The sequence below is a fragment of the Eschscholzia californica genome, unplaced genomic scaffold (assembly GCF_041429995.1).
Source record: "Eschscholzia californica isolate CP2 unplaced genomic scaffold, dmEscCali1.0.p SCAF_1, whole genome shotgun sequence".
Taxonomy (NCBI): Eukaryota; Viridiplantae; Streptophyta; class Magnoliopsida; order Ranunculales; family Papaveraceae; genus Eschscholzia; species Eschscholzia californica.
The window spans coordinates 28,126,977-28,154,470 of NW_028238198.1; the positions used below are offsets into that span (position 1 = coordinate 28,126,977).

The window sequence follows — 27,494 nt, forward strand, 5'->3', positions numbered from 1 at the left end:
TTGTATCTTCTACTAAGCTATTATTTGGAGTTTTGGGCAATATTCTTGATATACTTGGAGCTTAAATTGGACATCAAAATGGAGATACATGGGAGTATGGATTGTGAACATTCTTGGTGATTTCTTTCCATTAATCTTTTGTAATTCCATTTATTTTATGAATTCAATGAATATTATTTTAGATTCCATGAGTAGCTAAATTTTGTATCTAGGGTGTAGAGGAAACCCATATTTGGGCTTATTTTGAGATATGTTATAAATCAATGAATCCTTATTTTTGAGCTTCAATGCCTATTGATTGTCATTTCATGTTGATTCTATAACCTTATTATCATTCATGTATTATAATTAGATATTTCATGCTTTTATTGATTTATTAGATGAGATATGCCTTTTAGATCTTGAATGATAGTGTAGGAAATTAGTTTTATATGATAGTCAATCATACATTCTTGATTTTGAATTGTGTTATTAAAGAATACATTCCGAAATCTAAATAGTTTATTATGTTAGATTTTGAGTTATACATGAGAAAAGGGATTTGTTAATTAATGCATGTTTTAAGTAGTCCATTTATGTGGTGAAATCGAAAACCCTAGATTCTTCTTCTCATCTTGATTTCATTCTTATTAGTCTTTTAGTATTGCTTTCTTTTTAAAATAGTTTCTTAAAAAAACAAATCAAAATTAATGAAAGGGGGTTTTAATTCGAGATTTAGATAAAATAGCTTGTCCTTGGGACGATTTCCCGATTTACTAAAATACTATAACTTGACCCCGTATACTTGCGGGAATAGACCTATTTTAGGCCCATCACTATCTCCGTCAATCAATCTCAATCTTCAATCAGAGATTACCATTATCTCTCAATCCTTAGAGAAAAAGATCATTTCTTTCCATCACTTCTCTTACATCTTCTCTATGTTTATCATTTTTCAAAAATAGAGATAATAACAATTGAGACAATTTGAGAAAGAAATATAGCTACCTAATCAAGAGACGTGAGATACAGCCAATATTTGGCTGTCACGTGCCAGGTGAGCAGAGATACAGTGCATCGCGGAGCAGCCAACGTGTTATACAATCCATGTTAAGATCACGGGATAAAGAGGATGGGAGCGTCAGCCGTTAAATTTTCCAGATGAACTCGAGTTCACGGGCGTATACTACGATCAGGTACACAGGATCTTGCCCTAATGGTCATCCTAAAGTACACCCTCCTATGACCGATAATAGCCCACTAACCATCTCAACCGCCGGATCCGCCTACCTATTGCTCGCCACGTACGCTGGGATGATTTTCCCTGATTTTGATCAACTACTTTTGACTCAACTTTGACCTCATACAATTTCTTCATCCGGATTCCGATTTCGCTTCTGTTTTCGGCCACGAGCTCGTCTTGGACTATATTTTTCATCGCGGTATCAACATTGACCAAAATACCAGAAAACCCTTGTCACCAAATGACCGAAATACCCCTTGTGTGTCTCTCTCCCGATTTTAACCGTTTTTCACATTAAACTCCGTAAGAGGCACCTGAGAAAAAGAAACACACAATTCATCAGAGTAACAGCTCGAATTAGACTAACTAGCCTGAGTTAAGAGATCCAGATGAGACATTTTCATGGCTCATCAGTAACCGTAACTAGCATAGTCAACATAATTCTATAAGAAACCTATGTGTTCGGGTAACAACCTTTCTTATCTTTCAAAAAATCTAGCAATCAATTGGTCTTTTGATCTCATTTGGTAAAAGACGCTCCAACACTTTCAGTTCAGAAAATAAGTCTAGTCCGTCTATTTCATATGACTCATTATGCTTGAAAAAGGTTTCAAGACGAACACATGAATCTCTCAAATCACCATCATCTTGGGAGTTTAACTTTTTTAACTTAAACAGAAAACCAAATATTTCTTCGTACTTCCGAAATTGCTCGAATCTGCTCTTAAATGAACAAAGAACATAACCTAATATGTATATGAAATAATTAACTCTAAATGCTTCTGGAGACGACATTGATGGATCTTCACACACATTCTCGTCAAACTGTTTCTTTCTTCGAATAATAAGTTTTTTTTCGAAATGTTGCTTCAACTCCCATCTTAATGAAAATCTCTTTAGCTTCAATCATGCATTCTTCAAACCCCACTTCTCTATAATCTTCAAGATAACGAATGAGTCCGTTCAATTTCTCTAATGCAACATCAATATTTATATCTTCAGTTTGAAGTGTTTTGCTAACAGAGTTTACCGCAAACGATATATTATGACAAATAACCATGCTCAAAAGGAATTCAAAATTTTCAAAGTCTTGTTCTAATATATTTTCAGCATCATGAACTGTTTTTGAATCATCTCTTGTCTCCACCAATTCTTCTAAAGCTTCTAGTAGTTAGGATTAAAGATTAGGTTTTCATCAATACTTTTTCGTTAACTTAATAAACCCCACACCATCTAGATATTGTCAATTTTGTTATTATATATAATAGGAATGAGAGGGTGTAAATAAATAGAAATTTAGACTTAGATGAATTTAATAAACTCTACAACATCTAAAGATCATATATTTCTATATAATAACAAGGAGAGAGAAAAAGTAAATAAATAGTAGAAATTAAGATTTGTTTTATCCTAAATTAGGCAATAACTCAATGACTTTGAAGAATCTAAGAAGAGAATGTGACTAGGTTAGATGAGTAGATGGCTAGGGGTGGGAAACGGGCCGGGCTCGGGTACCCGTGGGCACCTCTAGTCCGGGCTCGGGCGTTTCGGGTACCATATTCTAATGAACAATTGACTTCTCGGGCGGGCTCGGGCCGGGCAAAAGTCAGATTTTCTTGCACAAAGCCCGCCATGGGTACTAGCCCATGACGGGCATAACAGGCATCGGGTGGGCCGGGTAGCGGGCCGAACATCTTCAAATTTCAAATTTTTTTAATTTTTAATTTCTTTGGATAAAACACAAATACCACCATGAACCCTAGATTTGTTAGTAACTCAAAGGAAGATCAACATGAAAAAAAGAAGTAGAGATCTACACAAATATTAGACCTTAACACAAATACTAATCTTCTGCAATTTTTATCTTTATAGAGAGAGAGACAGAGAGAGAGAGACAGAGATAAATATATATCCAGATCTAAATACATGAAAGATTCATGAAATTATTTTCACAGATCTATATCAAAACTTTCTAAAAGATTTACTTATTGTTTCTTCTTAGATTTACCCAATAGCAAATATACAAATCTACTTGAAAATAAAATATTTACTGAGAAAAGATAAGAGTAAAGAGAATATTTGCAGAAGAGAGATAAAGATCTATTTCCTGTAGATCTTCCATGATGTTAACCTTCACTCTTCATAGCTTATCTTCAACCAACAACTCACTATCTTCGTTTTTTTGCTTTAATCTTCATATTTCTCTATGTTTCAATCGTCATTTCTTTGTCTTTCTCTCTCACTCTCGTTCTCTCTCAGTCTCCTTCTCTCTCACTCTCTCGTTCTCTCTCTCTCTCTCGTTCTCTCTCTCTCTCTCGTTATTTCTCCCTGCCTCTCCCTCTTTTTCTTCCTCATTTTGATTAGAGGAGAATGGAGATGCAAAAAGAGGTTTTATACCTTACAAACCCTAACATCAAAAATCTAAATCTGACCATCCATCTCTAATCTAACGGACCATATAAGTCGGGTATGTGATTCGGGCTTTGTGTTCGGGTAATGTACTCGGGCAAGGCTTTTCTTAGTAGAGCCCAAGCCCGCCCACAAAAATCTAGCGGGCCGGGCGGGCAAAGCCCGTCTCGGGCTTCGGGCAGCACGTTTTTTCGTCGGACTCGGGGGTTCCGGGCCGGGTTTCGGGCTCCCGGGCTAAATTCCCACCCCTATAGATGGCAATGGATCTCTCATCCCGTAGTGGAGAAGAAGAGGGTGTTCTCGGGTCCGGTTTGACTCTTTGGCTTGAAGAAAGAAATGGATATTGGGATTTCATGTTTTGGATATTCAAATTTCAAAAAAAATAAAAAAAAAGTTCACGCCAAACAACCTGTTGGGCCCACCATTCATTTAAAGATCATCAAATTTGGTGGTCCTTTTTACTTAACATTTGTTAAATGGAACCCTTGTAATTTTCTTAGAGAGTTGGACTTCTTGTATATTTCTTAAAGAAATTAATGTCTTTGGAGGCCCCTAAAAGCCCGAAACGACGCTTTGGCCCAGGGCCACCCCTGCGTATTCAACAGTCATCCAGCTAGACACCAGTTAGACTCACATTACATAGTTCAACTCAATGTCTAGTAGTTGGGCACCCAAGTACTCTCTTTCGGACCCAAAAAACAATTGTCAGAGATCTTTTACCCTTTTGAAAGATAAGGAGTAAAACATCCAACCTATTGACTCTGGTAAGCGAGAGTCGAATGCACAATGGATCAGGGCGTTTCGGATCGGGTTATGGACCAGTGTGTTCTTTTCCCACCCCCGAGGTACGAGCCAATAACGGCGAGAGAGAAAAGGTAGAGAGAGTCTGTGAGTGCTCAAACCTCAACCACCACCGCAATATGGAGCTTAGCATATCTGGAGTCATCTCAAATCTTCCACATCTAGCTATCACCTTCCCGACCTCCCCCTCTTCTCGTTAAAACATCTCTTCCTGTAAAGAATCTCACCGTTTCTCACAGAAATTCAGGTTTGTTTCTAACAATGCTTTGTAGCTTCAGTTCAAAACCCTAGGTTTCTTCTTTATCATTTTATTCTTCTTTTCAAAGACAAAAAAAAAGTCACAATTTTCTGTTAAGTTTTATTTTTATCCACATTTTGAGTATATTATAACACTATCATCAATTGTTTGGATTTAATTCGAACTTGAATTAATAAAATGGTAATAGAATAGTTAGTTCCTTTCCAATGAAACTTAATGCAAACAAGTAGTGGGATTATGAAATTCTCTCCCTTTGGCTTGTTTACTATTAACCCTTAAACATTTTATTATTTAGAGCAATGCAATCCTTCGAGTGATGGGTCTTTTTTTCTTATATGTTGGCATCATTCGATTTTTCACATTATCAAATTGATTAAAGTAGGATAAACCCATGTGACTTAGTTACGATGTGATACGGGTGTGAGTATCTGATAGGCTATGGGTATACTTCTTTAATACGCTATTGACGATTCTGGTACGGAATTTCCGAGGCAATATATACTCTTTATGATGCATTTATAACATATGTACCAATTCTCATACATCCTATCTCCCTACAACGTACACTGATACATATATAAAAAAGTTTTCCTCATCATCAAATTCACAATCACCCGGCGTTGAACCTCCATGAGTACTTTGGCTATCTTGATAGGTTCTTGCATCGTTCTCTTCATAGTTCAAACCAATTGATCCTTTTCCACTAGCATTTTTATTTCCAACCACGGTGCATATATCTTCATAGTCACCACATGCCTCTTTCATCCATCTATGGTTTGGATGTGACTAGAAAATAACCAAAAATATTTTATTAGTGTGGATACCGAACATAAAGAATGAGAATATTCAAATAAATAGACATATGCAAACCTTCAAATAGTTATCCCATATTTCTTCATCGGCTGTGAACATCTTACTTGTTGAGTCATATCCATAGCCGGAGATAAATTTCAGTAGCTCTTGGTAATCTTTATATCTCCTCTGAAAATATTTGAAACGGCTTCGATATTCCACATACGATATGGTGCAATTAAGCTGAGCATTTAATAATGGTAAGACCTTTGTCTCCACTAACTGTTTGTTAAAAGAACCACTTCTATCCCGCCAATTGTATCCTGCGCCATCTACTAAAATCTTTAACAAAATATTTGTCTCCTCTATAGTCCAAGTCTTATACGTTGCTTTTTCTTTGGTTGTTTTTTCTTTCGTTGCTTTCTTTTGATTGGAAGTATCCATTTCACTACGTACGTGAAGATACGATCATACGCAACACATAAAAAAGAATAAAAAAAGACAACAGTCTTTCAAATACAAATAGCAACCACAAATAGATCAAATCACATGAAAGACTCTTATATAACTAGAGTTTACTATTTGATGTTAACAAGCAAAAACTAAGGAAGGACTTATTAATCTCAACTACATGAAGCTCCTACTCCAAGCAAAACTGATGTACATAAATAAGTAATTGGAGTGTATGTATATAATATTATAATTCTATGTTAAATTGTGACATCAATGCTCATAATCATTCCTATCAACACCTCCAACAGTATTTATACACAATTAGCTAGCTAGCATACCCATGGTTAATGGTCCCCTCAATATGGGTAATTTCATCCCTTCTACCAGTTGGTGGTGGAGTAGCATTGGCATCACTCACTGAAGTCTCATTTAGTTGGTAAACTTTTTTTTTTCTTATTTTTATTCTTATGGCTAAAGATCAATGGTTATAATACATTTTGTGTTTGGGGAGTTCTTTATGCAGTAGCTTAATTTATAATCCCTCCAAACTTGTATCTACTCAAAATTCATGATATGGTGAGCTCAAACATTGATACGTACACTTTTATCATCATATCATTGTGTAACAGGATTGGGTTTTGGAGTGCTATGTTATCTAACTTGGCTAATCAATCCCATAATGTATTCAGCACAAAATTGTTCTCAAAACAGAAAACTTTAATAATTGGTTGTTAACTAGAACTCTATTATTTACACAGGAAACTTTGGACAATATCACTTTGTTCTCAATAATATCACTATGTTCTCAATAATAACAATCATATCATCAAACAAATAGATCACAACATTAAAATAAGTAATTATCTGTAGATTTTTGAACTATAAAAAGTATGATGATGATGGTGAAGAACTCAACCCCTTGTTGCCCTAAAAACAAAGAAGAATGAGAGTAATGAAGAAGAAAAATAACAAGAAGAAGACTGCTTTTGTGAGAAGAAGAAGAAGATTGGAAAAATTATTGATCACTTACCCTAGATTGATTTCTCTAGAACTCGATTTGAAGGAAGAGGTCGTCCAATCTTGCCCTAGATCGGTTCTTCACTGGAAATGTCTCCACCCAAATGTTTCTCCGTTTTTGGGGGACTTGTGTGGACCAAAACTAACCAAATTTCTTCACAAAAATATCTCAAATGTCCCTAGGAAAAATGTCCATAAATGTCTCCGAAAATGATTTCTTCGACCAATAACACGGACATTTCGAGACATTTTAGATGTCCCAAACAAATAACACGGACATCTGGAGACATTAAAAATGTCCCCAACTAATAACACAGACATTTGAGGACATTTTAAATGTCCCCATCCACTCCCCCCCCTAAAGGAGTGAAACAATCAACCTATTGACTCCGGTAAGCGAGAGTCGAATGCACAATGGATCAGGGCGTTTCGGATCGGGTTATGGACCAGTGTGTTCTTTTCCCACCCCCGAGGTACGAGCCAATAACGGCGAGAGAGAAAAGGTAGAGAGAGTCTGTGAGTGCTCAAACCTCAACCACCACAGCAATATGGAGCTTAGCATATCTGGAGTCATCTCAAATCTTCCACATCTAAAGCTATCACCTCCCCGACGTTCTCCTCTTCTCGTTAAAACATCTCTTCCTCTAAAGAATCTCACCGTTTCTCACAGAAATTCAGGTTTGTTTGTAACAATTCTTTGTAGCTTCAGTTCAAAACCCTAGGTTTCTTCTTCATTATTTTATTCTTCTTTTGAAAGAAAGAAAAAAAACTCAATTTTCTGTTAAGTTTTTATTTTTCTCCACATTTTGAGTATAATAACATTATCATCAATATTTTTAATTTAATTCTAACTTGAATTAATATAATGGTAATAGAATAGTTAGTTCATTTGCAATGAAATTCTCCCCCTTTAGTTTGTTTACTATTAAACCCTTAAACATTTGGTATTTAGAGCAATGCAATCCTTTTTTTTCTTAATATGTTGGCATCATTCGTTTTTTCACATTATCAAATTGATTAAAGTAGGATAAACCCATGTAACCTAGTTACGATGTGGTACGGGCGTGAGTATCAGATACGCTAGGGGTATACTTCTTTAATACGCTATTAACGATTCTGGTACGGAATTTCCGAGGCAATATATACTCTCTATGATGCATTTATAACAGATGTACCTATTCTCATACATCCTATCTTCCTAGAACTTAAAATCTGACAAGTTAACTTCAAAATTCATGTAGTTAAATAGTACCCAACTAGTCGAGTTTATAGATTTTACAAAAAAATTGGATTACTTAAGGCTAAAAACTTTGGTACCCTGAATTTGGGTACGAGTCGCGAACCTACCCAAAAAGGATACGAAGAATTGGGCACGCGGTACACAAGGGAAAGGAGAGTATCTGGTAACTATGGGATAAACTCATTAACGATGGCGGGTACTTGCGAAGTGGGTATGCTCGCATGAGTTATCATCTTTATATCAAAAGCTAAACCCATTTAGTAGCTTTCATCATGATTTTAAAACGCCCATGCTTTACCGGTTTGAGTACTCGTGCTTCGAAGATTTGGGGAACAATGAACTGATGAAGACGAGTAACTAAACAAAGAATGTCGAAGAACATAGGCGATATTTACTTAGATATCATGCTATACTTTTTTTGTAGATATTGTTATAATAATTAACCGATTTCACATTCATTCTCGTCTCTCTCAGACATTCATATGGAAAAGGATACTTTACCATTATTATTTATTTCCTTTGCTTACAGTTTGAGCGTTTATGTTTATCTCAGGATTCAATTATTTTGGTATTCCGTCAAGAGCAGATATTTCAAAATCACGTATCGCTAGTGTTAGTGAATCGTTCGAAAAACAATCCGATGGAGTCGTAACTGTGGAGGAAGATCCTTCATCGGAAGGGGAAGTAATTGGGGCTACCGAGGAAGTAGCAAATGAAGAACTTCCTATAACCAATGATGAAAATCCTGCACAAAATGTGCAATTTGAAACAAAAGTTTCAGACCAAGTTGTAGAAGAAGAATCTCCAATAACCTTAGACACAGATTCTACGCAGGAAATGCCACTTGAAACAAAAACTACAGAACAAGAAGTAAATGAAGAATCTCCTGTAACCCTAGACGCAGATTCTGCAGAGGATGTGCAAGTTGGAACAAAGGTTGTAGAAGAAGTATCGAAAGAAGAATCTCCGACAGACGAGCAACCATTGGCTGTTGATTTTCTTGACAAGCTCGATATTAAGGTTATTCTCAGTCTCTACGACTTAGTTAGAGTTTAGATCATCTAAGTGCACGTAAAAATACACTTACAATACAAGAAAAAACTGGTACTGTTCTAAAAGTTCTAGCCTTCTTTCTTGTATACAGTATACACGATCCCTCTTTGCATAGCAATTGACATTTTATTAGTTATTTAGTAGTGATAAACTCAAGCACAGACATGCTTATGCTGTCTTAAAAGTTCCTAGTTGTGTTGATTGTGGATGTGTAACACAGAAAGCATATATCTATTCATGAAGGTCATAAGGTTTTGATTTTAGTACGTAAATTTTCAAAAAAAAGGTTTTGATTTTAGTACGTAATTTTACTACTCATAGGTTTTTCAGGTGTTCAACTTGAGATGGTTAACTTTCTTTGTCCTATTCAACTTGCCCAACCTCGTTCTCCTATCAATCTTATAGTGCTTGAGCGTTATCCTACTGATATAGTCTCTTGTCAAAATTATCTTAGTCAACTCAGTTCAGTGCTTGAATGATTGAATCTTCTTACTGACACCTTCTCCAATCCTAACTTTTAAAGTAAAGGGGTTCGGAAAAGTCTATCAGAGACCATTATATTCTCCTATAGTAGAAGTGAAATGTAACTTCTACTTTCATGAGTACATAACTTCTACATGTGTTGGCTTGTGAGCACTTTTCATGACTGAAAAAATAGATCTAGTATGAACTACAAATAATTGTATCTGTATACTCTGAAGCTATTACCACAATACCACTATGTCGTATCTTAGGAGTTAGGAAGATATTTCTTTTGCCTATCCTGTACTTGTTTTGCTAAAGTGACCAAATTTTGTGGATGGCATGTAATTAGCTGCAGTTGGATTCCGATGATAAATATCCAATTCTTTTATATGGCGGTGGGGCTCTGGTTGCTTTGTGGCTAGCATTAGCTGTCATCAGTGCCATCGATTCCATTCCTCTGGTATGCTCTCTCTCTTTCTAATATATATGAAAACAGGAGTATGTGAGGAACACGTTCTTGTTGTGTTGTTGAATGAACTCTGAGCAGCTAAACTTATATTCTTTTTCTGATTCGACATTTCAATGTGATCAGTTGCCGAAGGTGTTGGAACTTGTGGGTCTTGCCTATGGAATCTGGTTCAGCTCTCGATATCTGATATTTAAGGTAAAAACTACATGGTTATCTTGTTATACTATAACCTTATGAACACGATTCTTTTGTATACTTCACATATAGGAACTTGGGAAGCTTATCTATGTTGTTTCCAACTGAACTTCGCAGAAAAACAGGGATGAATTAACAACAAAAATCGAAGAACTTAAAGAGCAGGTTATTGGATCAAAAAAAGACTAGTGTCAAATCACAAATACATAAGCAAAGGCAGTACCTAGTGTCACCTTGTCGTCGATTTCTTAATGGTAAAGGCGAAACTAGAAGTATACGTATAGTCATATACTATGTAGAGAGTTGAATCATGTTTACGTGTCATCTTTACCAATTCAACTAATACAGTTTGAGGTTCAATATTTTCTATGGATGGTTTATTTTTCCTAAAGAACACTTTTAGTATCATTACTGGGCGTAGGTTGGTGTGCGGATCGGGCTTGCCTGGGTGGCAGGTCACCCTGGCCAGGTGCCCAGAGGCACTTCAATCCTCGATTGGGCCAGTCAGGGCATGGTTCAACATTTTAGTGTCTATGATGCTAGAGCCCACAATTTTTGGTGACGTGTGGTTTTTAGATTTTTCTCCTACGCTATTTAGTAGATTTGAATTTCTAAATTTTCTTACAAAATCCAGCTTGGTCCATTGAATTCAGCTCTAATGTTCAGGACTTCTAATCGGTAGGCTTCAGATGAAATTTGTAACAAAATTCACCCTGAGTCCACGGATTCGAGTTGTATTCAGTAATGGCGGTAGGATTCAACCACCAGATCTTCTGAATCCATCGAATTAAGAATCAGTAGACTTGGAGCGACTTTATAATCATATTGCCTTAAGTCGGAAGATTTGTTGTTTGGACCCCCTTTTCTATAATTGACTTACTGTTTGGACTCTCTTTTGCCAGTGTTGAGCTTTGGACTCCCTTTGGACAGAATATGTCAAGAATATTCCGTCTCTAATGTCATACTTAAAGAAACTCTCACTTTATCTTCACAAAATCAATGTTGCAGTTTGAACCCCCTAATTTATTGGGCGAGTGTGATGTTGTGTCCTTAGTAAGGTTACTTTAGTCAAAACATGAAGAGAAAGCATGAGAGAATGATATTAGTAGGTCTCTGGAACGGATCGAGTGAGGTACTAGCTTCGTCGAGTGGGCGAGGTATGACAGTCTCACGTCTCTCACGAGAGTGTCTGGAACCTGGGTTATAGATGACCTCTCAAGCTTAGTAAGTATCGAGACCTTTTAGACGGATTCGTGGAACCTTCGCCAAGAACAAACCTCCGTAATTGTAGACTTGTACTTGAGGTGTTTAAAGCAGGACAATATTGATAACTGCTAAGGTTTGTGGCATCACACGAGGTCAATAGCAAATCTAATTACACGTGGTTATCAACCCGTTCAGGCTGGATATAAGCTAAAACCAATTCTCCACTATCCATAGTGAACACCAAATTCGCTCATCTACTGGGTCGTCACCCTAACTAGACATTGAGTCAAACCATTGGTGATATTGGTCAAAGCATATTCAATGGTCATCCAACTCGATGTAGATTAGATCTCTTTACTAAGAGAAATTCTATTCGGCCTGGTTTCACCGTACCATGTTCTCATTATTCGCTAGGACCAGACTGAATTGAGGTTTGTGTTGAACGTAAAAAAGAATCACACAACCAACAAACAGATCATAAAACATGTAAAAAAAAGTGTTAGGAAATGTTCATCTACCTCTTAAGAGACTAGATTTTGTGAGAAATTGATTTTTTGAGATCGTTTGCTATTTCTCTAAAAATTTTAGAAGTTTCTTCATCCATCAATGTTTGCAACAATGAAGATACTTGGTGGCTTTAGAGATGAGCGCAAAACAATGTGGGGTGTTGTACAATTTCGACTAACTTAGCTTGTTATCAATGGTCATCGGTGATGGATGACAATTTCAGTGGAAGAAGAAGAACGTTTTGGAGAGATTTAGGGTTGAGATATGAAGATTGCTAATGTGGGTTATTTACACCCTTAAAGTGGGTTTTTTAACCCATACATGGGAGACCCCTTTAACCAAACATGGTCAATGACTATTTACCAAGTCAATGAATTTATGGGGAGGCCTTTTAACAAAAATGGGGAGTCCTTATAAAACTTCCCAAAGATTTTAGAGGGCCAACAAAGAGACTCTGAACTCCAGTCTTTGGGTTGGAAACCCACTGACTATACCATTGGAACTAGCTTAATGGAATAAGGTGGTAGCTGGGAGTAAATATGTGGAGATCAGGTCGGGCAACTGCCCCGCCTGGTCTCCACATAATTCCGCCCTTGGTTATCGTGAATTACTTACAGGTAGGTGTTCATACAAAACTTCAACGTACTTTATATCCAAAAGAAAAACGATAAAATAGAACCACTAGCTGGTATTTACTATTTTACTACTCTATTATAATTAAGGTTATAGTATTGTGTAACTTCATCTAGTTTGGAAATTAAGATAGCGAATAGAGAAGGCGAAGACTAGGGCAAACAGAAGCGCGAAACCGACACTAAGACATGCAACCAAAGGTAACATTTCTTGCTCAAACCCAAATGAACTTTTCAAGTATTCCTTCAAAGGGACTTCTAAGCCATCATAAGTTGTCATGGTTTCCGTTATATCTCCGAACTGAGAAGTCACTAATCCATTAAGTGTCCATGAAACCGGGCAAGCCCAATAGTACCATCTCCACCATACCGGAATACTCTGCATATTAGGAATTGTTTAGCTCGTACTTAGATATAGTTCACGAAATAAGAAAGTGAGATTAGAACATTTGTTACTTACATTTTTAGGGATAAGAAAACCGGTAAATAGCATCCAAACTCCATAAAACGCTCCGGCTAGGACTGATGCTACGGTCACGTTCGGAGTCAAAGCGACTGACATCATCCCATAGTATGTGTAATAGAGGAACGTGAAGAACATGAAGAAGAAGAACCACAAGAACTTTGCTGCAGTCCATTCGAAACCTAATGTTGCATAGACTATAAGACCATATATTGCTGACTGCACAAAGATATACGGCAACTCTACTAACACCTGCACCAAGATTACGGCTTCCATTATTCAAATACCGACGGGGGTGGATTTGGATTCCTATTATATAGTTTATTGTACATGTTGAATTTTTTGAAGAACATGAATGGTGTTTACCTGAGCCAAGGCATATGGAAGAGCCGAATACAAGCCCGCAGCTCGCTCTCTGTAGAAAACAGTTCTTTCTATGTCAACCACTGGCTGAACCGATGAGGCGTTACTGACACCGAGGAAGATAATTGCAGAAAACATGGAACCCATAGCATTCAGAAAATCTTGTTGCTTCTTACTGGTACATTGAGGAAAAAAAACGATTTAGCATGGATAAAGTCAAGTTTGTAATAAAATGGAAATTGTTTTTCGGATGCGTTGATGTAGGATTGTTGCTTACATTTTACCACCCATTTGCCAAAATATACTTCCGAAGAGGAGAGCACAGACAAAAGTGAAGAAAAAGCGGACGGCATTGTATGGAGGGTTCCTCCAGTAAGACCAGTTTTGTTTCCATAGACAAGCCTTAGTTTGAACCCAAAATGACTGAGAAAACTTGGTGTCGAAATGAAGATCTTGTGATCCTGGAACTGGTTTCTTCAAGTTCTCTACTACTTCTCTGTTTCTTTCATAAAGAGATGAGTTAGAATAGATTTCTGCAAAATCTACACCTAGTCCATTTTCTGTAGCTACTGAACTAACTTCCAACATCCATGTTGCTGGGTTGTACTCGGGACTTATCTTAGGAACCCCATTAATGGCTTCGAAGTAGTCAATGAGATCCTGCGAGTTTCTCCCTAGCGGACCAGCATAAGTAACTTGCCCTCCTCGTTTTAGGAGTAATAACTGGTTGAAGAGAAAGTCGTAAGGAGAAAAAAGATTGATGGATTGAAAAAATGGCATTGTTTTTGTTTGTTTATCGTGAGAATCTTACCTCGTCAAATGACTCAAAAATATCGATGCTTGGCTGGTGAATGGTGCAAACGACTGTTCTACCAGTATCAACCGTGTTTCTCACTGTTCTCATTACTATGGCTGCAGCTCGGGCATCTAGACCCGAGGTTGGTTCATCCATAAATATAATAGAAGGGTTAGCAACTAGTTCGACTGCAATTGTTAGTCGTTTCCTTTGTTCTGTCGAGAGTCCATCAACTCCTGGAACACCCACAAGTGCATCCTTCAGATTGGTCAACTCAACCAAATCCATCACCTCTTTCACAAACATCTGTATAAGTTTATTTGGCTAGCTTTAGTGAATGCAGAAAAAGTTGGAAAAATTTCATATACAATGTCTGATCTCTGAAAGTTTACCTCTCTCGTTTGTAAATTGACACTTGAAGGAAGTCGGAGCCAAGCTGAATAGAGAACGGATTCATAAACTGTGAGATTAGGGGAGTGAATATCGTTTTGTTCACAATAACCACTGATACGGGCAAAAGTCTCTTGCTTCTTTGGATAACCAGAAATGGTGATAGAACCCTCAATATATCCACCTGTTTTTCTTCCTGCTAAGACATCCAAAAGGGTAGTCTTTCCAGCACCACTTACACCCATCAAACATGTTAAAACGCCTGGCCTAAACGAGCTGGTTACACCGTTGAGAAGTCGGAGACGATCCTCAGGGAATCCTCGCTCTTTCATTTCCTAATCCAAAACACATAAAATGTATCAACAAAAAAACTTCTTCCATCCATTCTGAATTGTTTGATAGTATGTAAAAACACTTACCGCGGGCATATCAACGTAGTAATTTACATTATCGAATGTCATGTGTAGGGGCTTAAAGGGAAGCACCATTCCTTTCTTTTCAATCATATCACCTGAAAAGTGCATAAATAAGAATGTAAAGAGGATTTCTTCCCCGACATTTTCGGGCTTATATTTATCTATTGGAAATTTGAGTGATGCATTACCAGACTTTTGAACTTCGTTGTTTGCTTGTTGTGTCTTTGAACTCTGCTCTCCACTACCGGCTTTACTAGCATCGGAAGTAGATGCTTGAGGCTTACCAAGAGCTGTAAAACAAAAAATGGTAAATAAAAGTCGAAGAATTTAACACATGGAAATTCCTAGTCCGGATAAAATATTTATACTCACGATTTAGATATGCTAATGCTAAAGTATATAAGATGTTGAATAGAATGTTATATCCTATAAGTGCTCCGTTTCCTATCCAAAACCAATTCTCATCGGTGAATATTCCCCTTAGTTTGAGAACCAATGGACCCCTCTGCAAGTTATGCCATATTTAGTCAACCAAACCGATAATCTTGTAACATTTTTTCTGAGTAACACTTTCATTCTATACATACCTCATGCCATCTACTTGCTAAAAATTCATTTACTGCAATTGCATTTTGGGCATACATTAGAGGAGAAACCCAATATCCCCACTTCCACCAGCTATATATATCCTCTGTTATTTCGTTCCATCAGATAGAAAACTTTTAGTACGAAGAAAGTATACGAATTGTTTTCCTTTCCAATGGACCGAAAGATAAGTAGCTACCTACCTCTAGAGACGATAAAACCACCTAGAACAAAAATGACGAGTAGAGCAAATGCACCAAACGTGCTTGCAACCACATTACTCCGTCCCAGAGCTGCAATGAACCGGAAAAGAGATAGGGACATTTGATGTAGGTTGAACATTATAAACAATTGCCGAAAGAATCTGAAACACATTACGAATGATACTCGTTAGAGAGATGCTAAAACAGAGACTTTCACCATATCCTAAGCTCCTAAATTGGTTTTAACTGAAACGAACCTCTCGGGATTAGGTGTTAGTCCTGTCGGATAGTATGTAAGGATAACCCAAGCAGAAGACTCGACTAATGACACGGGGATCCTTGTGATAAATGTTGGAAGCGTGAATGCCCATGAAGGATAAAATAGCGCATCCCTCTGTTTAAAGAATACCGGCAACCTCACGAATGTCATTTCCATTTCAGCTAGGCCATTAAACATGTTGTTCACTAGTCCGAAGAATAGCAGACCCATATATTTCTGTGCACCAAGAGAAGAACTATGATCCATTTTTGTTCTCAGGAAAACTGTCATGGTTATCACTGCAACTATGGAAATCTGCACCCCAAACAATAAGAGAAAACTTGGGTCAAATTTATTAGTTCCTGGATTTAGATAGTTAAATATTTAAATTGTTAAACTTGTAGGTGTTTTTCTTACTTGTATGACTTTGAAGACGAAGATGAATGCGCTTCTTTTCATTAGTAAAACATCTCGGTCGAAACAAGCTTTAAAGAGCTCTTTCTTTGACAGTCCATACTTTTGCTTTACAAGAGCGGCTGGATGACTTCGAGACTTGTTATAAGGAACACGGAGAGCTGATTTTAAAACTTTTCCGACACGGAATGACCAAAATGCTTGGGAGAATTCCTCAACTGGTATGTACCGATACTCTTGATTCTTATCATACCAATATTGTTCTTGATCTTTCCTCGAAATTACCTAGCGTACTTTTCTACTTTAGATTGCAAATTTAAACAGATACAATAAAGAAATCTAATGAAGACTATGTGAACTTTCCATACCTCTTGGAGAAAGTCCGCTACCCCTTTTCTCTCAGGACATTTGAATCCCATCATTTGGAAGAATTCAACAATGGAGTCCCGTGGCCCGTGATAGACTGTCTGGCCTTCACAGATAAGGATGACATCATCAAAGAGATCGAATGTTTCTGGAGCGGGTTGGAGTAGGGAGATGACCGCTGTCCCTTGGAAGAGTTGGATAAAATGTTTGAGGCACTTGACAATCTGGTATGTCGTCGAGCTATCTAGACCTGTCGAAATCTCGTCCATGAAGATGGCGGTCGAAGGACCAACTATCATTTCGCCTGTCGTTACTCGTTTCTTTTGCCCACCTGAAATTCCTCTTATCATATTATTACCAACCATTGTATCAGCACATACTTCCAACCCAAGCAACTGCCAAATTCATACATTTTGTACTTAGTTGATCACCTTCACTATGTGCTACAAATCAAACTACTTCAAAATGACCATTTTCTCACCTTTAATGTGTAACTCGTGACGATGCTGGATTTCTGTCCTTGGATTGCTGATGCCTGAAGGAACCCAAAAAAAATTAAGCTCACAAGATGAAATTATGTAATTACATGGAGTTCTTTATGTTTCTTCTTTTTCTCTTCGGTCGATCAATGTTAGTAGTGCTTCTTTACCTTCATGAATAAATCGATATCTGGGTCTGGTTTAATAGATTGTTGTTTCTCCCTCCTTGTAAGTTCAGAAAGAACATCTGAAATGATTTTTTTTCAGAAATAATCAAATGTTTTATCCTAAAATGTCTAAAACGCGAGACGTTGGAGAAAACATAAGCTAGTTACCATGTCTATGTCCGACCCCTTGACACCGAGCTGAGAAATCCAAGGTTTCTCTTACAGTCATGTCACCGTTGTGTAGATCAAACTGACTGATATAAGCCGCAGTTCTTTGCGGAACAAACTCATCCATGGTATGCCCGTTATATGTAACACTTCCACCAACCTACTCACCGAAAAAAACGTAAACAACTTCGCTAAGAAAGAAGTAGAAAATTTGGAGAAGTTGATGTTAGATGTTTCACCTTAAGATCTTTATCAAGCTTCCCGGAAAGAGCTGTCAAGAAGGTTGTCTTGCCCGATCCCGGAGGTCCGAGTAGGAGAGTCAGCCTAAACAGAACAAAATTCATGGCGACTAAAACAATAAGAACGAAAAACTGAACAAAATTTGGGGCGAGGGAAAGACTAAAGATAAAAAACAGCAGTGTGGGTGAATCAAGTCTATACCTTCCAGGTCTGATAATACCATTGACATCCTTGAGAATTCTCAATGGCTTCTTCTTGCTCTTGAACAACAAAAGAGAGCTTAATATACTCTGTAATATCAAAATCGAAAAAAAAAACCCAAGATTAAACTCAACAAATTCTTTCATTAAAATAAAGTAAAATTCTACCTTAATTTTGTTTTTTTACCTCAATCATATTTAGAGTAGAATTAAATAATGTAGGCATTGCTCTTCCACCAACATAAACATTAGCATCAACATTTAGATTATCATAACGAACTTCAACTTGCGGTAAAGTAATTCCAACTCTATCAATTCTTTCACGTAATTTTCTAACAAAAAATTCATTATCAATTTCCATAACTTGTACTAATCTATCTACTAATTCTTGACGAGTTTCAAACCCTATTTTCTTAACATTAACTTGATGAAATTGATTATTTTGATGATGATGATGATTCAATTTCATTAAAGATACAGTAAGTCTATTATAAGTTGGAAGTTTTTCAATAGCTGCCCATTGAAGATCTTCTTCATCTTCATTGTTAATTCTATTCATGCTTCTTCCTCCTGATGAAATACTTTCATTTCTTTGAAACATATTTTTGCTTACAGATTTTTGATTCCTCCATGACCCTTCTTCCCCATCTTCCATTTTGATTGATTTTTGAATCAAATCAAGATCATCTAATCAAGAATATTGAAGTAACATTGGAGGTGTCTATAGTAATGGGCACCTCCCATTCATAAAAAAGGCAACAATAATGGAAGATCCAAAAAATATTGTCTTCCATTAGTTTTCTTAATTAGAATCAGTGTTTCTACATTTGTAATTAGTATTTCCATTTTAGTTTTTCTCATTTATTGTAAATCTCTTCTTTAAGTATTTGTAAATACCTTTTGATCATCATAATTTCTTGTTCAAACTACTAATTAAGTATTTAACATGGTATGACGAGCATAAGGATTTCTTCTCTCTCGGTATAATCGCTCGATCATCAATTTTGCTTAATGATTAATTTTCTCCTCTATATTGATCGTCTCACTTTCAAAATCTAGGATTTCCATCTTCGTGTTACAAATAAATGATCCATCTTCAAAGGTCAGTAACAAAATCTTACTAATTTACATTTTCTGATTTTTTTTTGCCAATTTTTTCGAATTTTTGTGTTTTTTTTTGAATTTTTCAACCTCATTAGAAATCAATTTTATCCTGTTCTAGTTCAATTCTAATTCTGGAATGTGATTCCGGAGAATCACATTCCATTCCCACCCATTCCCGGGCGCCAAACATGGCCATAGGGTTTCATTTTCGCGGGAATCGTCCACTCTTTGCCGGTACGAACCACAATCGAATATCTAGGAGACCCAAAACCCTTTAGTCTGGCCAATTATACATTCAATCGGTCTAGGGATCTTTCTTTCTCTAGAACTACAAGCACCATTACCGGTTTCTTTTGCTCCGAGCGATCGAGTTTTGGACCAAATCAACCGGAATTTTGCCTTGCACATCCTAGATTAGGGTTATTCCAATACCCAATATATCTTTGCAGGTCTGATTGAGCCAACGTTTGGTTTTGCAACAACCCTAGATCGGCTGACTTTCCCGGCAACTTGTCTAGCCGGAGTTTTTTAAAACTTTCGTGACAGTTTACATTTGTGACAGTCCTCCTTACCCACATTAACTTTCTATTGGCTTAGTTAATTGATTTGTGACGGTCAGTTCTGTCACTATTTTTCCCAACAGTAGGATTACTGTTGCGAGTAACTCTATCATTTTTGTTTTCTTCTTTTCGATCATTTTTTTTTCAGACATCGTTAGTCTAGATTACTTTTACTTCAGAACTATACTTCTGACATTATCGTAGTTGACAATGATTTTCCTATCAACTTGCAACACAACAACATTGTGTTTTGTTGTTGCACATAATGTCAATATTTGACGTTTTTTTCGACAAAAATATTCTTGTCGATTATAGCGACAATATTACTTGATTTGTCACTTATTCAGCCTATTTTTGGTACTTTCTCTTTCAAAATGTTTTCAACAATGCATTTTCTACCAAACAAAACTACAAGATCACTTTTGGTGTCCCTATTTTTATCTAATTTTTTTTTCTAGTTTTGCCAACCGCAATTCTCTTTTCAGAAATACTGTGACATCATTCATGGTACGTTATAATTTCATCACGAAAATTTTAAAACTTATTCTCTCGAGTTTTTCAACTAAATTTTTTTGACCCATATATCAATTCTATTCCTTCTCCTTCATTGAGAACGATTCTTTTCCCCGCCACAAATACTGGTGACCCCTAGCCGTACGGCTACGACACTTCTCTGGAGAACTATCCTTTCCATCCACCCTACTTCGTGGATTATCGACAGTGGAGCTTCAAACCACGCCCATTTTCTTTACACCATTTTAATTCTTATGAACTTGCTCCTCCATCGTTTTATGTTCAAATTCCTGATGGAAACACATTTTTGTTTAAACGTATCGATAAAGTGGTTTTTTCTGACTCTTTACACATTGAAAACGTTTATCATATTCCAACTTTCAAATTTAATTTCATTTCTGTACGACAATTATGTAAATCTTTACATTGTCTTGCGACTTTCTCACCTTCTTAGTGTGTCTTTACAGACGCCTTGACAACTCGTCTGCTTGGACAAACTGGTGACGTTGGCAATCTATACGTTTTACGTCATAAATCTTCAACACTTACTCTCCATAAGTCGCTTGACCTTTGGCACAGACGATTGGGACATCCCAGTTTGGATCGTCTCAAACACTTATCTAAGCGTTTTAATTTCATTCGCATGACTGCACAATTTGCCCTGTGGCCAAGCAATCTAAATTGCATTTTCATAAAAGTACTTTTGTTAGTACTTTTCCTTTCCAATTGGTTCATGTTGATATCCTTGAGAATTCTCAATGGCTTCTTCTTGCTCTTGAACAACAAAAGAGAGCTCAATATACTCTGTAATTTCAAAATCGAAAAAAAAACCAAGATTAAACTCAAATTGTTTCATTAAAATAAAGTAAAAATTCTATCTTAATTTGTTTTCTTACCCCAATCATATTTAGAGTAGACTTAAATAATATAAGCATTGCCCTTCCACCAACATAAACATTAGCATCAACATTAAGATTATCATAACGAACTTCAACTTGTGGTAATGTAATTCCAACTCTATCAATTCTTTCACGTAATTTTCTAACAAAAATTTCATTATCAATATCCATAACTTGTACTAATTGATCTACTAATTCTTGACGAGTTTAACATTAACTTGATGAAATTGATTATTTTGATGATGATTCAATTTCATTAAAGATATTGTAAGTCTATTATAAGTTGTAAGTTTTTCAATAGCTGCTCATTGAAGATCTTCTTCATCTTCATTGTTATTTCTGTTCATGTTTCTTCCTCCTGATGATCCTCTGAAAATACTTTCGTTTCTGTGAAACATATTTTTGCTTACAAATTTTCGATTCCTCCATAACCCTTCTTCCCCATCTTCCTTTTTTTTTTTATTGATTCTTGAATCAAATCAAGATCATTTAATCAAGAATGTAAAAAAAGGAGAAGGAAAGAACAACTTGGTAGTTTGTTAAGATTTGTTGGAAAAACTAAGAGAAAGAGATGGGTATTTATGAATGTGAATGAAAGTAAAAAAAGAAAAAAAAGTAATACTAAGAGTTTGGAGATTAGAGAGAAGTCAATAAATTAAGAGGTTTTGGACGAACAACCCAAAATAAGAGCCCAACCCAAAGTTGGCGAAAAATTGAAGGCAGGTCCAAAGCGCCAGAAGGGTACGGGAAAAATCGATAACACCCTTATCTTTTTCGCAAATTATGGAAGTGCCATCGAAATTTTTCTGGGAAACGCGAAATTTTCTGAAAATAATCTGACGCACCACCCATCAAGTCTTGTACTCTCCACGAATTTACAGAATTGCCATTACAAAATTTACCAACTTGCCATTTTCTTTTTTTTTTCAGATTTATTTCTTATTTTCTTTTTTTATTTTCTCCCACACATATTTCTCTCTCCAATCTCAGCAGATTTATCTCTCTTTAAAATTACTTTTCTGTTTTTTTTCTCTCTCCAATTGTTATTTTCTTTCTAGATTTTTCTTTACAAACTTGTCATTTGTTTCTCATTCTAATTTCAACAGATTTCTTTCTCTTTTTATATTTTTCTCTAGATTTTCTACTTTTTAAATTTAAATTTTCCTCATTTTTGGTAGTTTTTCATTGATTTGTTCTCATATATTTTTTTGGCAGTTTCTCATTGATTTGATTCTCTCTGTGTTTTTTCTTCCTTTTAACATATTTTTCTCTCCAGTCTTAACTTCTTTCTTTCTCTCAAACATTATCTCCTTATATGATGAACAATTATAGGACATTCATTTCAAAACGTAAATTATTTTCAAGGAAAATTTATAGGACATTTTTCTTTGTACTGTACATTTGTTTATTTACTGGACACTTTTGTACTGGGAATTATTTTGTGTACCGAGAATTATTTTATGTACTAGCAATTTGGTTATGTAATAGACACTTTTTTACTGAGAATTTTCTTGTGTACAGGAAATTGTTTTATGTACTGGTCATTTTTTATGTACTAGACACTTTCGTACTGAGAATTTTCTTGTGTACCGACAATTGTTTTATGTACAAGCCATTTGGTTATGTACGAAACACTTTTGTACTAAGAATTATCTCGTGTACTGGGAATTGTTTTATGTACCAGTCATTTGGTTATGTACGAGACACTTTTTGTGCAAAGAAAATTCTCAGTACAAAAATGTTTCGTACATAACCAAATGGCCAGTACATAAAACAGTTTCCGGTACACAAGAAAATTTCAGCACAAAAGGTCTAGTACATAACCAAATGGCTAGTACATAAAACAATTCCCGGTGCACAAGAAAATTTCCAGTACAAAAATGTCTAGTACATAAATTAAGAGGTTTTGGACGAACAACCCAAAATAAGAGCCCAACCCAAAGTTGGCGAAAAATTGAAGGCAGGTCCAAAGCGCCAGAAGGGTACGGGAAAAATCGATAACACCCTTATCTTTTTCGCAAATTATGGAAGTGCCATCGAAATTTTTCTGGGAAACGCGAAATTTTCTGAAAATAATCTGACGCACCACCCATCAAGTCTTGTACTCTCCACGAATTTACAGAATTGCCATTACAAAATTTACCAACTTGCCATTTTCGTTTTTTTTTTCAGATTTATTTCTTATTTTTTTTTTTTCTCCCACACATATTTCTCTCTCCAATCTCAGCAGATTTATCTCTCTTTAAAATTACTTTTCTGTTTTTTTTCTCTCTCCAATTGTTATTTTCTTTCTAGATTTTTCTTTACAAACTTGTCATTTGTTTCTCATTCTAATTTCAACAGATTTCTTTCTCTTTTTATATTTTTCTCTAGATTTTCTACTTTTTAAATTTAAATTTTCCTCATTTTTGGTAGTTTTTCATTGATTCGTTCTCATATATTTTTTTGGTAGTTTCTCATTGATTTGATTCTCTCTGTGTTTTTTCTTCCTTTTAACATATTTTTCTCTCCAGTCTTAACTTCTTTCTTTCTCTCAAACATTATCTCCTTATATGATGAACAATTATAGGACATTCATTTCAAAACGTAAATTATTTTCAAGAAAAATTTATAGGACATTTTTCTTTGTACTGTACATTTGTTTATTTACTGGACACTTTTGTACTGGGAATTATTTTGTGTACCGAGAATTATTTTATGTACTAGCAATTTGGTTATGTAATAGACACTTTTGTACTGAGAATTTTCTTGTGTACAGGAAATTGTTTTATGTACTGGTCATTTTTTATGTACTGGACACTTTCGTACTGAGAATTTTCTTGTGTACCGACAATTGTTCTATGTACAAGCCATTTGGTTATGTACGAAACACTTTTGTACTAAGAATTATCTCGTGTACTGGGAATTGTTTTATGTACCAGTCATTTGGTTATGTACGAGACACTTTTTGTGCAAAGAAAATTCTCAGTACAAAAATGTCTAGTACATAACTAAGTGGCCAACATATAAACAGTTCCTGGTACACAAGAAAATTCCCAGTACAAAAGTGTCTAGTACATAACCAAATGGCTAGTACATAAAACAATTCCTGGTACACAAGATAATTCCCAGTGCAAAAGTGTCCAGTAAATAAAAAAGTGTACAGTACAAAGAAAAATGTCCTATAAATTTTCCTTGAAAATAATTTACTTTTTGGAAGGAATGTCTTATAATTGTCCATGATAATAAGGAGAGAATTTTGAGAGAAGGAAAGAAGTTAAGATTAGAGAGAGAAAATCTATATAATAAAACAGAATGGAAAACGATGACTGAGACAAACATCCTTCTTTAATAAAGGATATTGTCTAGAAGCCCTTCTCAAAATTTAAAATATAGTCCTTCGTAAAAATAAACTTACCTATTTAAAAAACAATAATCATTTCCTTCTTAGAAATAAAATAACTAATTTAAGAAAAAAAGAAACAAAATAAATTTCAAGAGTTAAAAAAAGAATTAAAATCTCTCTATCTCTCAATAAAATAATAACTAATTTAAGAGAAAAGAAACAAAAAGTAATAACTAATAAAAAATCTTTTTCTCTCAATAAAATCTATTACTCCATATATAACTGAAAGAAAAATGCTGACTGGGACAAACATCCTTATTTAATTATGCATATTGTTTAGAAGCCCTTCAGAACTCGTAATTGAGACTTTTTTTTTATGATAAAATCATAATAAATGTAAATAAAAGAATTTGGTTTATAACAACTTTTATTCGAATTTGGACAGTTTTATACATTAATTGTTATAAATATTTATGGAAGAATTTTAGCTTTAAATTCCTGCAGTTTTGATTCTATTGATAGATGTTTCCAATTGAAGGGTTTAATTCCCATAAAAGAAATTTTTTTTGCAAACTATCAGCCCCTCATCTTCTTTATCTCCTCTCCTCTTACCAAAAACCATTATGTCTTCCTTCCCATCTCCATCTTGAATCTTTATCGGCTACAAATTGTTTCTCACTCACCATAATGTCCAGAAGAAGTCTCTTGATGATCGATAGAGGTTCAAATTCACGAAGTAAAGATTCAAGACTAAAAACTCTATTTTCAGCTTTTGAAGCACACCTAAAATCCAAATAAAACTCAGTAAATCATGGATATCAAAGAACTTATGTGTAGAGTTTGGCTCATTTTGTACATTAGATGCCCAATATTATGGCACTAGATTTATACTGTTAGCTTTTTCCATTAATTGTGGGGTTAGATATTGAATGTACGACATTTTAAATAGCTACAAAAAGTTTCTTCTTTGTAATTTTTAAAGTCATTCACCTTTTAGTTTGTTAAATGTGATTTTTGTTTCATTCGAGTATCATTTTTTAGTTATAATGTGTAATACAAACTATGGAACCATATAAAGTGGTCAATAAAATTAAATTCTGTCGTGCCGGAGGCACGGGCTTTACTCTAGTCTATATAATAAAACAAAAGGGAAAACGATGACCGGGACAAACATCTTTTTTTAATAAAGGATATTGTTTAGAAGCCCCTCTCAAAATTTAAAATATACTCCTTCTTAGAAATAAAGTTACCTATTTAAAAAACAATAATTCTTTCCTTCTTATAAATAAAAATTCGAATTTAAGAAAAAAAAGAAACAAAATAAATTTCAAGGGTTAAAAAAAAAAATTAAAATCTCTCTCTCAATAAAATAATAACTAATTTAAGAGAAAATAAACAAAAAAATAATACAAAAAATAATAACTACTAATAAAAATCTCTCACTCTCAATAAAATAATAACTAATTAAAATCTATCTCTCAAGTGTCCGTGCCCTAGGGCACGGGACAAACATCCTTTTTCAGTTATGGATATTGTCTAGGGGTCAATTTTATATTTTTATCCTCCCTGAAAAATTTCTGCTTTTGGTCCCCATTTTATATTTTAATCTCGGTCGTTCATTTTAATTGAGAAAACTTTTAACTATCCAAATCACCTTCTCAAAAATCCGCGCCCTTTTACAATTTCGTTTCTTCTTTGTGAAAGCCCTGACGCCTCTCTCCCCATCCCCCCTTCAGTTTTCTTTAATTATTTGTTTTCAGTCTTCAGTAACCCCCCTCCTTTTGTAATCTTCTTTAATATTTTCTTGACTCTCCCCATTAGTCACCTAACAAATAGATTTTTATCTAATACTCTTTGCCTGCATCACCAAATACTTTCACTTCTTGAAGAGATAGGTATGCACAGAATCGGAGACCGAAATCAGACCCATTATCGACGTGAAGGAAGAGAGAATTTGAGCTTGCGATTGACGTTAAATTAAAGCTTTTCAAGGATTAGGGGTTCACGATACTTCTCATATTCTTTTTTATTTGTTGTAATTTTCTTTTGAGTTCTTCTAAGGGTGTAGTTTGAATCTTCTTTGTTTTCTAGGTTTTGATAAAGTTGTTTGATGAATCTTCTGTCTTCGGGATCTACTCTCACTCTGCCACTACAGTCTTTTAAATTTAGAAGATGAACATGTCAAAGGAGCTCCTACGATAGATTTTCTATATCTAGCCTGTTTAAGTATTTATTTAGCATCTATTCATGTTTTAAGTAGTCTGTAGTTATGCATGTTTAGGAGAAAGGTTTAGTAAGTTGAGTTTATTTTCGTACTCACAATTAGATAGGTATATACTTTCAACAAAAAAAAAGTAGATATGTATATATGGTGTTAAAACAAAATAATGACATTAATTTGGTCAGACATAAATATTGCAGCAAACTTTACTCCACTTTCATACCATTTATGCAAGTCGATAATCAATTATTTTGCATTGTTTGGCAATTTATCTCCGTTTGATTTTCCTGCTGAAATTTAAATCATCGATCACAAGATATTCGATTTTCTTGTATTTTATTTTCTTGCATCTATAATAACTATACATTTGATGGTCTTATTTTTCTTTAGAAATTTTAAGATGAGTTCTCTCATCATGCTTTATCATGGGTTCTCTTTTTAAATTGGTTTCTCTTTGTGATAAATTTGTTTTTTTTTCTTGAAATTGTCAACGTGTCTAGAACCCTTGACCTATAGGGTGGAAGACTAAACCTCTTACTACTCCAACCAATGGTTGTTGACTTTGTGATAAATTTGTTTCACTCCACGTGCATAACTACTTTTCTTTCCTCTCTAACAATGCAACTATGTAGAATTTGTTAAT

At 35.2% G+C, this 27,494-nt stretch overlaps 2 protein-coding genes across 3 annotated transcripts; one reads left to right on the top strand and one right to left on the bottom strand.

Annotated features, from left to right (window-relative positions):
* Positions 1-4,330: 4,330 nt before the first annotated feature.
* On the top strand, positions 4,331-10,766 carry LOC147565753 (uncharacterized). Of its 2 annotated transcripts, XM_086652256.1 has the most exons (6): positions 4,331-4,369; positions 7,318-7,631; positions 8,747-9,213; positions 10,061-10,171; positions 10,304-10,375; positions 10,493-10,766. In XM_086652256.1, the coding sequence occupies exons 2-6, from the start codon at positions 7,361-7,363 to the stop codon at positions 10,562-10,564; spliced, it is 993 nt and encodes a 330-aa protein (XP_086508382.1). In that variant the 5' UTR covers positions 4,331-4,369; positions 7,318-7,360; the 3' UTR covers positions 10,565-10,766. The 2 variants fall into 2 exon arrangements, with proteins under 2 accessions (XP_086508382.1, XP_086508383.1); XM_086652257.1 differs by lacking the exon at positions 4,331-4,369 and having other exon boundaries at positions 7,342-7,631; positions 10,067-10,171.
* Positions 10,767-12,759: 1,993 nt separating this feature from the next.
* LOC147565754 (ABC transporter G family member 39-like) lies at positions 12,760-19,786 on the bottom strand. Its single transcript, XM_086652249.1, has 20 exons — positions 18,417-19,786; positions 18,231-18,319; positions 18,029-18,113; positions 17,790-17,949; positions 17,625-17,701; positions 17,457-17,510; positions 16,978-17,370; positions 16,613-16,894; positions 16,194-16,510; positions 15,937-16,097; positions 15,736-15,839; positions 15,521-15,653; positions 15,337-15,438; positions 15,152-15,243; positions 14,735-15,067; positions 14,358-14,648; positions 13,824-14,269; positions 13,550-13,721; positions 13,181-13,435; positions 12,760-13,099 (listed from the first exon to the last, which is right to left on the bottom strand). The coding sequence occupies exons 1-20, from the start codon at positions 18,882-18,884 to the stop codon at positions 12,830-12,832; spliced, it is 4,284 nt and encodes a 1,427-aa protein (XP_086508375.1). The 5' UTR covers positions 18,885-19,786; the 3' UTR covers positions 12,760-12,829.
* Positions 19,787-27,494: the final 7,708 nt, after the last annotated feature.